Source organism: Petromyzon marinus, chromosome 24, assembly GCF_048934315.1.
Source record: "Petromyzon marinus isolate PM22_M1 ecotype Great Lakes invasive population chromosome 24, UKy_Petmar_22M1.pri1.0, whole genome shotgun sequence".
Classification (NCBI taxonomy): domain Eukaryota; kingdom Metazoa; phylum Chordata; class Hyperoartia; order Petromyzontiformes; family Petromyzontidae; genus Petromyzon; species Petromyzon marinus.
In genome coordinates this window covers 15,055,504-15,072,723 of record NC_133690.1, presented here as the reverse complement: position 1 = coordinate 15,072,723, position 17,220 = coordinate 15,055,504, and the positions used below count along the sequence as shown (strand labels likewise).

Genomic DNA, 17,220 nt, shown 5'->3' with positions numbered 1-17,220 from the left:
AGTTTTGATCGTCTCGTTTTTGTATCGTTTCTGTTCCTTTTGTTGCCATTTTGTTGTACGGTTTTGTTTGCTCCATTCGCGTGAGTGTAACGGTGTACGATTTGAACAGGGCCCCAAAGTTTAGACGGAGTGCTCTTGCCAATTAGAGCTGGTAACCCTGCAGCATTTGTTTAATGAGGCTGGCTCTAGCTGATGAGACCCAGAAGGTGGAAACGGATGCAGAGTTTGCTGCAGTTTAACAAGTTATGCTGGGTAATGTTGGTTTGTAAAAACTGAGGAAGACTGATGGGACTAGAACTATTTCTGCGTGGTGAGACAGAACAAAGTTCTGCTTGTTTATGGTTTGCATATAATTTTCATGCGTAATTAGTAATCACTTCCCACACACGTGACTCAATGCGCGAAACATTGGTGTAAGATGCCGTTTTGAATGAATCGGCCGTTGTTACTTGAATAGTAAGACTACTTCAAGAACCATGACATAATTTTTAGGGGGGGGGGGGAGAGGTTTGAAAACAAAAAAATGAGGACCTAAAAAAATAACAAAAAACTGAATCACGTGCAGATTGCAAAACATATCGTCACGATAGTGCTTGGATGGTGTGACCGCCATACATAAGATGTCGCAGGCTGCTACGTGGCTACGTGGTGGGCAGCAGAAGGCAGTGCTGCTAAATCCATCGCTGTACTCTACTTCTGTGCTCTAACCTGAGTGCTCCGTGCCTTCACCCACGTGGTGAAGTAGGATCACATAGCCCCCACGACCCGCATGGCATAGGGTGACCCTCATCTAGCAGTGGATTCACAAAAGGACCATACATGTACATGTCTCTCACACAAAGGAATCTGCTGTCCAGCCCAGGTGCCCAACTGGGACTGAAGGGATAACCCCGCTTGGCCTGGCGTGAGCCTATTTTAAATCTTGGAAGTGCCAATGGCAGCTGACTTTGCCCGGCCCACGTTGGCATCCTTTATCATTTATAGACCCAACTGTACCGTGTCGGTCCCTGCAGACGGACGCTCTAAATTGGGCTCGCATTCCTTTGCCGGGCCCCTTCGGGGGAAAGAAAAAGAAAGTGCAACAGCGTGCGTTGCACGTGCAGCTTCGCTCGCTGGTACAGGCGGCGGGGGATTGTCTGGCGCTCACGGCTTGGAAACATTTTTGTGTTCGGGCCCGAATGTGCAGTTTTTGTTGTTGTTGTTGTTGTTAAGTAACCGATCGCTCTACCGCTGGATGGGAGGCGACGGGCCGAGCCGAGTGGTGATGACATTGGCACCGTCGGCCTTATAGCGCCGGGCGTACCTCGTTCGGGGGTTTCCTGGATTCACGAGGGTGGGATGCGGGGGTCGGCCATCGATTTTAAGGGGGGGCCCGAGTGATCGGCTGTAAATAAGTTTGTTGATTAAACCGACCTTATTGACACTCATCGTCCCAGCTTACAAAAAATGTCATTCGCCTCTGCGAGGTTGAGAAATAACGCCGCATCACGTGACTCCACGGTTCTCTCTGTCGCTCGCGCTTCCAGAGAGCGGAGGATCGCACCGCACAGCGCTTTGTATATTTAATTTTTTTTTAGTTTTCAATCGGTGGTCCATTTTCTTTTTTATTATATACAGTGAGGGAAAAAAGTATTTGATCCCCTGATGATTTTGTACGTTTGCCCACTGACAAAGAAATGATCAGTCTATAATGTTAATGGTAGGGTTATTTGAACAGTGAGAGACAGAATAACAACAACAAAATCCAGAAAAACGCATGTCAAAAATGTTATAAATTGATTTGCATTTTAATTAGGGAAATAAGTATTTGACCCCTCTGCAAAACATGACTTAGTACTTAGTGACAAAACCCTTGTTGGCAATCACAGAGGTCAGACGTTTCTTGTAGTTGGCCACCAGGTTTGCACACATCTCAGGAGGGATTTTGTCCCACTCCTCTTTGCAGATCTTCTCCAAGTCATAAAGGTTTCGAGGCTGACGTTTGGCAACTCGAACCTTCAGCTCCCTCCACAGATTTTCTATGGGATTAAGGTCTGGAGACTGGCTAGGCCACTCCAGGACCTTAATGTGCTTCTTCTTGAGCCACTCCTTTGTTGCCTTGGCTGTGTGTTTTGGGTCATTGTCATGCTGGAATACCCATCCATGACCCATTTTCAAAGCCCTGGCTGAGGGAAGGAGGTTCTCACCCAAGATTTGACGGTACATGGCCCCGTCCATCGTCCCTTTGATGCGGTGAAGTTGTCCTGTCCCCTTAGCAGAAAAACACCCCCAAAGCATAATGCTTCCACCTCCATGTTTGACGGTGGGGATGGTGTTCTTGGGGTCATAGGCAGCATTCCTCCTTCTCCAAACACGGCGAGTTGAGTTGATGCCAAAGAGCTCCATTTTGGTCTCATCTGACCACAACACTTTCACCCGGTTGTCCTCTGAATCATTCAGATGTTCAATGGCAAACTTCAGACGGGCATGTATATGTGCTTTCTTGAGCAGGGGGACCTTGCAGGCGCTGCAGGATTTCAGTCCTTCACGGCGTAGTGTGTTACCAATTGTTTTCTTGGTGACTATGGTCCCAGCTGCCTTGAGATCATTGACAAGATCCTCCCGTGTAGTTCTGGGCAGATTCCTCACTGTTCTCATGATCATTGCAACTCCACGAGGTGAGATCTTGCATGGAGCCCCAGGCCGAGGGAGATTGACAGTTATTTTGTGTTTCTTCCATTTGCGAATAATCGCACCAACTGTTGTCACCTTCTCACCAAGCTGCTTGGCAATGGTTTTGTAGCCCATTCCAGTTTTGTGTAGGTCTACAATCTTGTCCCTGACATCCTTGGAGAGCTATTTGGTCTTGGCCATGGTGGAGAGTTTGGAATCTGATTGATTGATTGCTTCTGTGGACAGGTGTCTTTTATACAGGTAACAAGCTGAGATTAGAAGCACTCCCTTTAAGAGTGTGCTCCTAATCTCAGCTCGTTACCTATATAAAAGACACCTGGGAGCCAGACATCTTTCTGATTGAGAGGGGGTCAAATACTTATTTCCCTCATTAAAAGGTAAATCAATTTATAACATTTTTGACATGCGTTTTTCTGGATTTTTTTGTTGTTATTCTGTCTCTCACTGTTCAAATAAACCTACCATTAAAATTATAGACTGATCATTTCTTTGTCAGTGGGCAAACGTACAAAATCAGCAGGGGATCAAATACTTTTTTCCCTCACTGTATATATTTTTTACCCGTACACAATGCAATCCCGCGAGATGCTCGCTAATTGAAATTGCATCCGGTTTGAACCTCGGTAAAATGATGATGAACCCGAGGGTAAACTAATTAAATATTGTTTGCCTGCTGTGGATTTTTTCCCCGTATTTATTATTACATTAACAATGCTTTTTTCATTCCCCCATCTGCCCTGCCTTCGGTCATCATATGTCAGGCACACAGTGTGAGCTCGGTTTAATATCCTAAAGAGCTGCAGGATCTGTCTTCTGGATCCAATCGGAGCATGCACAGCCCTGCCTCTGTGGCTCTTTGCTTGAGTGTTGCTCAAGGGAGGGGGCACGGCTGATTCGTACACAAACAGCATAGCCAGCCTTCCTATTGCCTCTCCCTGGCAATACCCCCCATACCTTACACAGTATCGCATTGTCACCACAGTTCTGACTACAGGTGCTTGTGATGGTCGTTTGATTTACCGACGCTCTGGCCATTGCAGTAACTTGCCGAGCCGAAAGAATGTTACCAAAATAATTCACAGTCCTGTGTCAATCCGCTCCCAGTAAATATGCGAACGTTGAGCCAATGTTGGCACGTGGATGGGATCGTCGGGCCAACGTTCCTTGTTTACTGAGCTGCTGGACGAAAGCCTTCCCATTCTGTGTTGATTAGTTGCATAAATGTAATATTTCTGTGTGTGTGCTGTGCTGTACACCATGTGTGCTCACGGATAGCCATACGATGATTATGATGAAACCAAACATATTTCCTTACATAAGTAGTCGGAGTATGATGGGGAAGATATATGATGAGTTAAGGGGCCGTCCATAAATGATGTCTCGCACCTGGGGGGGGGGGGGGTCAGACATTTGTGACGATGTGTGACGAGGGGGGGCGGTTTGAGAAATGTGACGTCACATCAAAATGCGCAACTTTAAATAAATATAGACAACACGTTCTACTTAATTAGATAGACTTTTAATAAATGTTTTCTCCTACAACATCAGAGTGCAGCGCCACATTAAATACGCACTACAATGACAATAGTTTAAAGCAATTTGAAGCATGTGTTTTTTTTGGGGGGGGAGTGCAGCTTGTGACGTCATATTTGAGGGGGGGTCTGACTTTTTGTGACACCGTGTGACGATGGGGGGGGGGGTCAAAAATTGTCCAAAATCGCGTGACGTCATTTATGGACGGCCCCTAAATGTGCTGACGTCGTTTAATAGCTAGTGCACTTGAAACAATGGGGCAAGTTTCTTAAACCCCACCACCTCTGTCCGCTCAGCAGTGTTAATGCGCGCACCACCGGTAGTTGATCGGCAGGTCGCGCGTGATGGTGCAGTAGTGTGTGGGTACTCCCACCTTTTACAAGACATCAGGTCAGCATGGAAGAGGAGGCCAAAACACATTTCCCAAGGGGATGGATCACTGGAGCTCCCTCTAGCGAAGGCATTTTACCAGCAGTGGCATTGACCAAGAAATTGCAGCACTGCACCTTTGCCTTCCTACATAAAATATAAGCGTGTGTGTGTGTGTGTACGTGCTGTGTCATCCCTCAGGCGTGTACGTGCTCATGGGAGCCGGTGCGCTCATGATGCTCATCGGATTCCTCGGCTGCTGCGGAGCCATCCAAGAGTCGCAGTGCATGCTGGGATCGGTGAGGGCTGGGTCGCAGACGCGAGCTGCGTGCCGATTGGGGCGAGAGACGCCAGAGTGGGAATGCACATCGGACGCCAATGAGGGAGCCAAGGGATCCCACGCGTCCCTGAAACACAACAGTCGCATTAACGACCTTTCTTTATCCAGAGATATCGCTGAGTCAATGCGACTTGTTATTGGGGGTCCTGCATTGGGTTGTATCGAACAATTTCATGAATAAGTGCTCGTTTGGCTGCATATGGGAGGATCATCAAGGGTACATGAGAATCAGAATCCCAATGAGCTATGAAGCACTTTTTCACAGACGTCCAGTAGCGATACCCCATGGAGATAGCCCACCATGGATACGAAGCTGGTGACACGCAACACTCACACGCGGATGGGTTCAAGAAACGATTGCCTCACTATCATCTTCTGACCACCTGGCAGCGCTGGTGAGTGTGGGCATGGCAGGGCGGGGCAAGTGACGCAACGGGAATGGAAGGCTAAAAAATAATCTGGATGTGAGAGTTATCGGAGTGGAAGTGAAGTTGTAATACGAAGGCATAATGCAATTTTATATCGTGTAATTTATGCAAAACTGCGTCTCACAAGGCTGTACAAGACAACGGCAACAACACAAAATTGTATATATATTGCCCCTCGGAACGAAAAAAAACATGGCACACCCAAACCAAGGGCAGCTCAATTAAAGGCCGTATTAAACAAAAGGGTTTTTAAGTGGGACTTAAGTAGAGTTAGGTTGACGAATGTGGAGCGGGAGTGCATTCCATTCCGTGGGAGCTGCGCTTGGGAAGGCACGACCACCCACTGTCTTGCATTTAATTTTCGGTTGAACGAGCAGCTCCAAACTGGATGAACGAAGTGCCCTGGATGGGATGTTGGTTGCAATCAGGGGAGATAGATAGGCCGGGGCAAGTCCATTCGAAATTGTGTGCACCATCAGTGCAATCTTAAATCTGATTCGAAAACAGATGGGGAGCCAACGAAGGAGATTTAGAATGAGGCATGCATAGCAGTGAAATGTATTGCACTTCAACCAGAGCATAAGGCAATGACACCTACAGCATGAGACCTGGACAAATTGCACGGCGGTGGTGATGATCGTTGTGGCGATTGGGGCAATGGTGCCATATTTTAAACCTCCGATTAGCATGGTTGGCTACATACCGCGCGAAAGAAGCTCAACGTACGTACGTAACGGTTCGCTCGCTGGACTTGCATTCCAGAGGTCGCCGGTTTAATCTCACGGCGTGGCAATTGAAGCCCCTGTCCAGCAAGCAGTGTAAATGGGGTTCACCACAGATAATCGATGGGCAGGTTGCCTCTGGTGGGGTTAAGTGTGGGTGCTCCAACATCTTCCAATACATCTCACCAGCCCAGTGTGGAACAGGCAAGAATATTGTATTGCGGAGGCCTTTCCGCCAGCGAGATGTTAACCACCTCTCCTGGTATGCAGGTGGTCGAGGGTTTGACCCAGACCCTGACACCTCTATATTTGTAGTCTTAATGTATTATCTCTCTCCCTGTGGTCGTGTGGATTTTTCTCGGAGCCCTCTGACATTTCCCTACACCTTTAATAACATGCATTATTTCACTGCTATAAATGTCCACGTGACAAGCCACTGCGATTGATTTGTGGCCAGGTCACTTCTGAAAAATGAGCTACATAGCTCAGTGTGCCTTATTTGGTAAAAGAAAAAAAAAGTTTAGTTTACCTTTGTTTTTTTTTTGCTCGTGTTATATCCATGATGCTGAATTTGGAGCACTGGTGCAGCTGCGGGTTGCGAGTGCTTGTGTTTGTTGTGTTGCCTGTGCAGTTCTTCGTGTGCCTGCTGGTGGTGTTTGCTGCCGAGATTGCAGCTGGAATATGGGGCTTCCTGAGCAAGGAGCAGGTAAATAAAAATCGTGTTCTTTTTTAACGCATAATACCTGCCGTTTGTCGGTACACGAGAGAGAGACAAAGAGGAATACATGGATATGCACATACAGGTTGACCCTTTCCCATCCCGAGATGTCTGCAAGTTGCTGAGTGGGGTCTTGTTCACCGCTGAATCTCGGAACGCGCAAGCAGTTCAGCATTAATTTTATTTGGAGAGGCGTAGCACGCCACTCTTTTTAAAGACATTGTACTCACCGCAGAGAACTGTAGCGACATGACCACACTCTATGATAGCTGGCGCGAAACTGTGCCCCACACCCTCCCGCACGGCCTTTTACTTCCGATTCTATTCCATTGACGTACGTTTACACATACGTTATCGTAATGCAAAAGGGTTAATGACATCATTGAAACTATTAAGAAAAGTAATGTGGGCTTAGGTTAGAGAACACACAGATAACATAATTCTTCCTACACCCTAAGAGATTGGGCACATTGCAGGTGATTTTGTCATTAACGTATAAACTAAAATATTCTTGCTAATAACTCCCAATATTAGTAAATTATGAAACAATTTTTTTGTATTTTACCAGGTAAGGACCACTGAGCTATATAGTTATTTTTCAAAAGCGACCTGGCCACGAATAATAGCTCAACAAAGTGGCTTATCACGTTGAAATGTATAGCAGCCAAATAACCTAAATGCATGTTGATTCTAAATGTAGAGGGAAAAAACCAGAGGACCCGGATAAAAATCCACGCAAGAGAGAACATGCAGACTCCAAATATACATTCTAGATTTGAAGCTTTCATGACTGCAAGGATTCATACTATTTGGTTTTATTCGGTAAAGTCACGTAGATAAAATGAAACAAAATAAAAGAAAATAATAAAATCACGACGTTTCGGAGGCAACACAAGCTTCCGTCTTCAGGTGGAATAGTCACAGCAGAATTACACAGCTCTGAGACGATCGGGTTTATATATAGGTTAAGGGGGGGGAGGAGTCAGAAAGTGGGGTGGGTGGGAGGGCTGAGACAAAAGTGGAAGGCTGTGGTGGACTGCCAACACATGCGGACTCCTCCCTCCCCCCCTTAACCTCCGCATGTGTTGGCAGTCCACCACTGCCTTCCACTTTTGACTCAGGCCTCCCACCCATCCCCCTTTCTGACTCCTCCCCCCCCCCTTAACCTACATATAAACCCGATCGTTTCAGAGCTATGTACTCAACACAGATCTTCTGCTGTGACTATTCCACCTGAAGACGGAAGCTTGTGTTGCCTCCGAAACGTCGTGATTTAATTATTTTCTTTTATTTTGCTTTATTTTATCTACGTGATTTTACCGAATAAAACCAAAGAGTCCAAATATACAGCAGGCATCAGGGTCGGGATCGAACCCACGACCTCCTGCAAACCAGACGAGGTAGTAAGTAAGCATGGGCAGGACGCCTTGTTAAAGCCGATTGGTGGTCCGATGGTCAACAGTAGTGATGGAGTGGCAGCCAAGGAGTGGAAGCCATCTGAGAAGTCGTTTACCAGGGACATGGAGCAATGGTATCAGCTCGTAAGCAGGGACTAGGCGGACTATTGTATCACTGGATCGTGAGAGATGGTGGAAGCTCGGGGAGGCCTTCATCCAGCAGTAGATTGACCATGGCTGATGATGCCTATGATGTGGTTTTGTCGGGTGATTTCCCTGCTGGCCCCTATCCCTTCACACATATTCCTAGGACACCCCGTCCTTGAGTTATTTCCATCCGTGTGACATTGACTTCAAATGGGACCAGTGTATTGAGTGAGAGTAAGAGAATCATGTGGGTTGTTGCTTCAGTGCGTGATTGGAGCAGTGCTAATTATAGACAGGGCAGCCTCGGGGCTTAGGCAGAACCATTACAAGACTTAATAAAAAAAATCTAGGTCACGTAATTGATTTTGAAAGATCCTGTTACACACAGTGAAACTCCTTTTTTTCTGTGTTCCTGTTATCCGATACTCCTCGCATCTGCACCCCATAGTCCGATCTGCGTGACAATTTTTGCCAATCATCATCACCAGCAATGTCTATCCATTTCTGAATTAAGGTATCTCGCCATGCCCTCGTATTTCAGAACTGCAACCATTCGTCTCGCTCCTACATGCGAACTGACGCCATCGCTCCACCTTCCGAAGTGGTCGCATTCTCTCCTCTGTCTGCCATTGCATCGCGAGCCTCATCCATCAGCCATCATTCTTGTCAGACAATGATGTGCTCTGCTCCAAGCCCAGCCTAAATCAAGATTCTGATTAACTTTCTTCTGCCATTACCCGTGTTCAAATGCGGCTCACGGGAGTCGAGCGGCAACTTCGTCCTATTATCCGTTATCCGTGTTTAAAACACGAATTGGAGGAAAATCGCTCGTGTTACTGCTGCCACTGATGGTGATTATTATTATCATCAGTTATCTGTTGCCACCGCTGCTGCTGCTGCTGATGATGACTATCAAAGCTGTTACCACAAGCGCTACATTCATTCTATGCTATCAATGAATTAATCTTTATTTTACGTGCCAATATCGGCCCTCAATAAAATAGGCGTCAGTGCACATTACAACATAACGGGAATGGTACAGGGGGCATAGAGCAATAGGAATGTAAATAATAGAACCAAGAATATGAATCCCTGCAGTCACGAAAGCTTCAAATCAAAATCTATTATTTCTGTTAAGATACGTGCGGCTAAGCGGAGTGACTGAAGTGTTATTCATCCTTTTATCTGCCTTTATCTGTGATTTCTAATTCTTGATAGAAGGAGCAATTTGCATGAGTAAACACAGATAATATAATCCAGGACTAGCGCCACGTCACATCACCTCTGATAGGTCGTTTCACTGTTTATTGAAGTAATATGTAAACAAAAAAAAACGTGCGTTGCATGACTGAAGCCAATTTCCTCAAATTAATCGTTAAACATCAATGTCGGACCATTATGCCACAACGCACTCTCGCTGGGTTAACACATTTTACGTGGCATCGCCACAAATGCGTGCCGGGCTGATCTGCAGCCGAACGTTATTAAAACCCAAAGGTTTTGTTTAATGAGCTCGCCAATGCCCACCCTGCTAACCTCGCAGATCCCGCAAGACATGAAGAAGTTCTACACGGATTTGTACAACGAATATCACGAGAAAAAAACCGACTCCTCCAAGGCCGCCCTCATCACCTTCCACAAGACGGTACGCGTCCCTTTTGCCTTTTCAATAAACGCTGCATACACACGCGCAGCCTCACGTTGGCAGGTTTTCTGTATTGATAAAAAATAAAATATTAAATAACGTCTTCTCAACTGCAGTGGTACATCAACAAGCAAGCGTGTGTGCGCCTCTCTTACGTTTAAACAAAATAACATGTTGGTACATAAGCCGATGAGAATTCTGCACTATTTTCCAGCCGCGTTTGTTTGCACAGGTGAACTCTGGACCAATGTATTGACTTTCCTGAATGTTTTCAGCGGTCAAGGCCGATAGATGAGTGGTACTGGGTTGTGTGATGTACAAAGGGAAAAAAAGCCCTCCATGAAGACAGTTAAATCTGCAATTTGTATGAATGTACGCAAATCAATAATGTGTTGCGTTAACAGACTATCTAAAATGCAAATGTGCAACCATTCACCAACTATTATTGTCTTAATTGTAGAGAAAAAAACCCAAATACATTCCATCATCGATTATCCGCCGGCTACTTCCAACATTATCTGGCAGTCACCGGTTTGATCCAAAGGCTGTAACCAATCCGGCGATCGGCACCTACGTGCATGACAAAAAAAAACAAAGTAGCTACGCTTGATTTCAGCATCAAATATTATATGCAGGATATTATACACTACATAAAACTGAAAGAATGGAAAAACTGCACGTAGATACATTTTGACAACTAATAACTTACAGCCGTATAAACGGAAACTATAGAGTGCGATCCGGCGAGAGGTGCGTGTAATTTGGCGTTCGCCGGAACACCGGTCTATAGGCTGCATCAGTCTGGCGATGGTCACACACATCATGTTGTTCAAATAAGAGCGTAGTGCGTACGTCGCCCCGTGCAGAGTCTTCGAGATTGGAGTGGTAAGTACGGTGCAGTGAATACTCTTTTTACAGTAGGATATTTTTTTTTTGGTCTACGCGTATGTTCATGCTAATTTCACATGGTGATCAAATTAAAAGCACGAAAAGAATATCCACAATACCCCAAAACGTAATGTTAGACGATAATATGCAAAAATAAGCAATTTTAAATAATGATTAGTGATTATTATCAGGTTATATTGGAATTGTGGTGCCCCCTTTCCTCCCCCCCCCCCCCCCCCCGAAGCCACCGGATAATCGATGATCTCCTGTACATCCCAACTGTCACCGTCATCATCCCATTACACGAAGCCTCCATTCGGATCTCTCGTGGATATCGGTCCATGGAAGTGGATACTACAGAGCTACCTATGATATTCCTTCCAAGTCGACCTCTGGTCCACCCTGCCACCGAGAATAATGTTTAATCGCATTACATAACAATATATTAATTCTTACAGTTGCAGTGCAATCTAATTAACTTAAGAACCCCCATTTAATGCGATTGTTTTTTTTATGCAGTCCTTGGTGACCACTCTGAGACCATCAATTTTCTCCCAGACAAAATATCAACGTTTCCACGCAACAGCGTCTACGCCTCTGAACGATTCATGGGATTCATGAGCCGCCCTCAACACTTGACGTTGTGGCGTGTTTCGTTACAGCTCAGCTGCTGTGGCAAAATGGTTATCACCAACCTGCTTGACTCCGACTTCAAAGACATCTGTCCAACACAAAAAATTACGGATCCAACAGTGGTAAGACCTTGTTCCCATTTTACTAGAAATATTTTTTTTTAATTACATTTCATCGGCGATAAACAAATGTACGTGAAATGGCAGGGATTTTGAGGCGGTGTGACAGGGGAGGAGGGGTAACAACAACTGCGAAACAAACATGAGGCGCACAGCAATGTCAGAGTGTTATGTGATGGGTGGCAGTTGAGTAGGGTTGAACGTCAGCTGCAAGAGGGGGCCTCAGGTGTTCTGATCAAGTCTTCACGCACTATCAATCACAGGAGCTCCAGTGTGCAGAACCAATTGTCAAAAACTGGTCCTCAATGTTCTCATAAGAATTTTGCTGTTTAGACAGTCGATTGTATAATAATAATAATAATATATCGTAAAATAATAATGGACAGACGCCTGTCAGTTTGACTGCTGGATAAAGGCCTCCCCACGTTGCGTTTGTCCTGGGGCTTGTGTGACCATACCTTTGAACTAAATTATTTTTTATTTTACCAGGTGAGACCTACTGAGATATATATCTCTTTTTTCAGAAGCGACCTGGCCACAAATGATAGCTCAACATAGGAGCTTATCTAGCAACCAAATTCTCTAAACGCAGGTTTTTTAATGTGGAGGGAAAAACCAAAGGACCCTGAGTAAAATCCACACGATCCCAGGAAGAGAGATCTACAAACCCCAAATATATAGGCATCAGGGTCGGGATCGAATCCACGACCACCTGCATACCAGGCAGGAAGTCGTGCTTGTGGAGTTGATTGGGGCTCAATAACGGGTCAGATATCATTTACTGCTGATGTTAGCCATAGACAGGAATCTAACTCGGGTGACCAGGGTTATTGTGTCGTGCACTGACTAGTGGAGGGAGGCCCTTCTGCCAGCAGTGGCGTAAGCAAGCAAATTCCAGGGCTGCACCTTTACCTGTGGCATTTGATGTAATTACCTGTTACTTTGTAATGTTCAGAAACTCACAATTTCATTTGTTGGTAGACCCACCGCTTGACTTGCAAGTGACAACGCGTGCGGGAAATCAATTTGTGCCTTGTTCTTCCAGGACTGCATAAGGCAGATTGATGAAATATTCACAAGCAAGGTCTACATCATCGCCTGCATTGGCATCGGTATCGGAGTGATCATGGTAAGCGATATCGCCCCCTTGTGCGTTCCAATCGACCGTTTATATGCCGCCCGTTTACGAAACGCTGTTGCTGATCGCGCGCAATGTTACACCCACCCTCTCGCAGATATTCGGCATGATCTTCAGCATGGCCCTCTGCTGTGCCGTGCGCAACAACCGGGATTACATCTGACGGGGTTCCGCGTGCCTCCGTAAGAACCGGCTTCGTCTGATCCCGGTGACCGCGACGTAACGGTTGAATTTTAACGCAGGGCGATTCAGTTACAGATGCTCAGTTAAGATAACGAGGAATTTGTCAACAATATATATAGTTGGACGCCTCCATTTTTATCCCACCGATTGCAATACATTCATCAAATCACAAATCTCACGCTCTGCTCTTTAAGGAACGGAGCCATCGCTTCCGAATACTTGTATTCAGTCGCCTGTTGAGGATAAAGAGAGGTCATTAGAATTGAGTGAAGGCATCTATAAGTGGATCGCCCTGTTTTACTCTTTAACTGGTTCTGACAGTGATATCACCACCATCACCATCTGTACACAGGGAGGGGACCGTGTACACAGGGAATATGAACGTTGTACTGCTCTAAGCTTCCCAAGTAAAAAAATAATAATAACAAGAGACAGATGCACAAATACACAGAGAGTAAAGGTTGTGGAATCCATACACTCCTCTTCTCGAGTCTGGCCTAGCAGTGGATGTACCCTGTAGGGGCCATACCATTTATGAAAACAAATATTTGACCAGGTAAGGGCCACTGAGATGTATAGTTATTTTTCAGGAGCGACCTGGCCACAAATGATAGCTCACCCGAGAAGTGGCTTGTCACGTGTAAATTTATGACAAAGTCTCAATGCGTGATGTCGATTCTAAAATGTGGAGGGGAAAAAAAACCGGACGACCCGGAGAAACATCCACGCGGCCACGAGGATAGAGAGAGAGCGATGCAAACTTCAAATATAGAGCAGCCGTCGGCAGGATTGGCCACTACCCATAGGGGGGGTGGCGGTGTGGCAGTGCCACGGCTCCCTCCGCGTGATTCCGCCCCCACCAGGCGTGCCAGACCTACGTGCAGGCCCCCCAGGGGGAAGCCGGGATGGTCCTCATCCAGCAGTGAATAGACCATAGCTGATGAAAGTAAAAATATGAAGTTGAAAACAAACAGCTTCAATTCAATTGATTGTAGGAGTATGATGATGACAAACACGCACCGGTCTTTGTTCGATAATTGCTTCTGCCACGGTACAAAAAATTAGGGACTTCTATTTATTTATTTATTTTTAAGATAGGGAAAAATCAAAGCAAGCTGTGGACAATGCACAGCGTTCACACGTGCCGCGCCATGTACGTCGGGGACGTTACAGAGGCGTATCGTCGCATGGACGGACAACTGTGGGCGGGCCTGGCAAGTCGCCCCTGGGAAAATTTCAAATCGTAACTTTCTGCCTCACTTTAAAAGCCCCGTCTATGTGGAGTAGCCTCATAAACGATTCAAAACGTTTACGTTACACGTTTGAAATGTAGATACGAATCACCCACCCGATCGATGGAAACATTTATTTTGATCTACCTGTCAAATGCAACAATACTCCAAGGGCTTCGCCAGCCATCTCCTGGCCAGAATTAATATCGACCGCCCGGGTATATACATGTACAGTTGAAACTGATAGTTAACAGGGACCTCATTAACAAAACACACATATTGCTCTTCTGCTACAAAGAAAAATACTTGGGGGAGTACCCATTTCTGTTGTGCCACATTGAGTAGTGGAGATGTTAAATAGTAGATGCAATTGATATTATTTTCAGCCCTCTTGTCAATCCACTCCTGGATGAAGGGCTTCCCGACACTGTGTTGGTCATGGAGGTTGTTTGACCATACTTCACCACGCTAGTCAGTGGGGATAGGTGAAGAGGGTGACACCCAGGACGGTTTTGGATATTGCTAAATCGCCATTGATTTTAGCCATGGCCGGGAATTGAACTCGGATGTCCATGTTTGACAGCACAGTGTGCTAACCACGGTGCCACCACTCTCTGTCATCCATATGTAGTGGAGTAAACAATACGCATAGGAATTGGCCATATACAGTACATACAGACAGACAAGGAGAACGGGTCACATGAGGTCGAACAGGTGGTCGAGTCGCGGGTGGCGTAAACAACCAGAAGTAATTAAGGGAGTCGTGGCACGAGGGCTGTGATTGGTCGAGAGGCTGTTAGTGTTAAGTGATGGCGTCTGGATGTCTGATGGAGGGGACAGGTGCGAGCTGGCGGAAAACGGCCAGCGAGCCACGTGGCAATTAATTAAGGCTAATGGGAAAGGGGATAAAACGCGAGGTGGTTTGAACGGAGGAGAGTTGCTGCTGGGGAGTTGTTGTTGGAGAGTTGTTGCTGGGCAGTTGTTGGCGAGAGGTGAAGAGATACGAAGAAGACAGCTGGAATGTTAAGGAAGAATAGATAGAGAGCCGGACCCCAAAGACAGTAAATAGCGATAGGGAGAATCAGCGTTAGCGGAGATAGATGGAGTCACTGTGTGTGAATAGATAGAAGAACCACTGTGTGTGGAAGGAAAGTCACTGCGTGTGAAGAGATAGCAGCGATACTGTGTGTGAGGAGATAGAAGACGGACCACTGTGTGTGTAAGGGAAGACACTGTGTGTGAAGAGATAGAGGAAGGAACACTGTGTGTGGAAGGGGATGCACGGACGATGCTGAAGTAAATCGGAGTGTCCGAGTTGGCGGAGCACGGAGAGAATTACTGTGTGTACGGAACGATGGAATAAAAGTGACGGCGGAAAAAGGGACGGTTGTCGTCCGAGTGAATTCACGGCACTACACATACTTAGCGTAGACTGTATAGAACGTATGCAGGCTGGGTAGTGGCTCGGTCAGTGGTGAGTTCAGTGAGCAGCTTGACATGCGACGTGTGACTGGCCTTCTGACTTGTTGGCAAACTGCTACAATGCGCACTTGAGTGGGAGTTCATTAAAGTCAGTGCCAGAAGGTGGCTGGGTGACTCGGTGGTCAGAGCGTTGAGCTGCCAACCGCTGAGAACCTGAGTTCGAATCCAGGCAGCCGCCCGTGGCTGACACCGCGTTTTCGAGTGTAGAGATTTATGGTCCCAGGACGTTCGTCAAAAGAAAAATCCCACTGCATTCAATGTTGGCTCTGCTCTTAATTAAATGGAGAATTAAGGATATATCAGTTTGACTGTCATGCGACAAAACGTGACTTTATGGCATGGTGGCTGGGTAAGTTACTTCCACCTCCTGAAGAGATCTCTGAGGTAGATCTGTGGATACCTACTTCCCAGGAGCACTCCCTAACACGCACCTCCAATTAGCACGGTTGGCTACGTACGGTGCGAAAGAAGTTCAACATACATACTCCTTTCACTTAACACCGATCGCTCAACCAGTATAAAGTTGAGGGAATACATCACTAAACATGTAATAAGTGTTTTGTTTAACCAAGCATGGAGGTTTATACATGTGGCTCCTCAATAACCTATTTAAATGTTTTCTGTTCACAGGTTGCACCAGGACTCTTTGCAGCTTACTAAAATATTTACATTGGAATTCTTAAAATCAGCCTATAGACATATACAGTTATATGCCTGCTCATAGACGTGCATGACATTGGCTTGTTACTTTGTATTGTGTGCAAATAGAAGTGTAATTCATTAGGCAAACAAATAATCATCGTAATATTTTTTTTTAAATGCTGTATTAACATTGTTTTTTTAGAAACACATACGCTGTAAAGGTGAAACGCTCTCAAAGTGAAGGATACACGTGGACATTTTAGATGTAGAGCGAGTCCAAATTTTACTTTTCGCGGGACCGTATCCATGTTCGTGCTTATATGATTTCACCACTGGTGATTGTGTTGCTCGCGCGAGCCGAGATTGTCTCGTCTGCATCAAAGTGCTTCTGAAATTAAACTGTTGCCGTGCCTTTCTTAAATACACACACACATACAAAAAAAACACACACCCTTCAGTGTGTCCCACATCACATGCACTGCTTAATGGTCAGTTATATTGTGTACAAGGACTGTTTGTATTTACTACTTAGCTACTTATAATAAAGTCCATTAAAACAGCTACGTGTATCGATTTGTGTTCGTTTCACATTGATATTATTATGCCGTCAACAGCATCTATCAGCCATTGTCTATCCACTGCCGGATGGAGGCCTCCCCTATGCCTTCACTATCCCTCAGTCCTGTGATGCCACAATTCGACCAAACACTCAACCGGCCAGGCCACCTTGACACCATGGCCGCAAGGGCACGTCAGAAACTGGCTATCTCGGGGAGGAGTGGCTACCACCACCTCCGGTTCTCCACCAAAAAGCCTCTCCACCATGCGTACGTGTGTATGTTGAACTTCTTTTGCACCGTACGGAGCCGCCCGTGCTAATCGGAGGTGCGGCGGGAGGATAACAAACTAAACACAAAAAGCAGTTATAAAG

General features: G+C 45.9%; 1 protein-coding gene across 2 annotated transcripts in view; it reads left to right on the top strand.

Annotated features, from left to right (window-relative positions):
* Nucleotides 1-16,848, top strand: part of LOC103091825 (CD9 antigen) — a 37,097-nt gene extending 20,249 nt beyond the window's left edge. Inside the window, exons 3-9 of one of the 2 annotated variants that reach the window (XM_032960052.2) lie at nucleotides 4,777-4,874; nucleotides 6,697-6,771; nucleotides 9,871-9,972; nucleotides 11,523-11,615; nucleotides 12,658-12,741; nucleotides 12,848-12,932; nucleotides 16,278-16,848. In XM_032960052.2, coding sequence (XP_032815943.1) covers nucleotides 4,777-4,874; nucleotides 6,697-6,771; nucleotides 9,871-9,972; nucleotides 11,523-11,615; nucleotides 12,658-12,741; nucleotides 12,848-12,913 — 518 coding nt within the window. In that variant the 3' untranslated portion in view covers nucleotides 12,914-12,932; nucleotides 16,278-16,848. Of the gene's footprint in view, nucleotides 1-4,776; nucleotides 4,875-6,696; nucleotides 6,772-9,870; nucleotides 9,973-11,522; nucleotides 11,616-12,657; nucleotides 12,742-12,847; nucleotides 12,959-16,277 lie in introns of both variants that reach the window. The other variant, XM_032960053.2, reaches the window with a different exon arrangement.
* The last annotated feature ends 372 nt before the right edge of the window (nucleotides 16,849-17,220 follow it).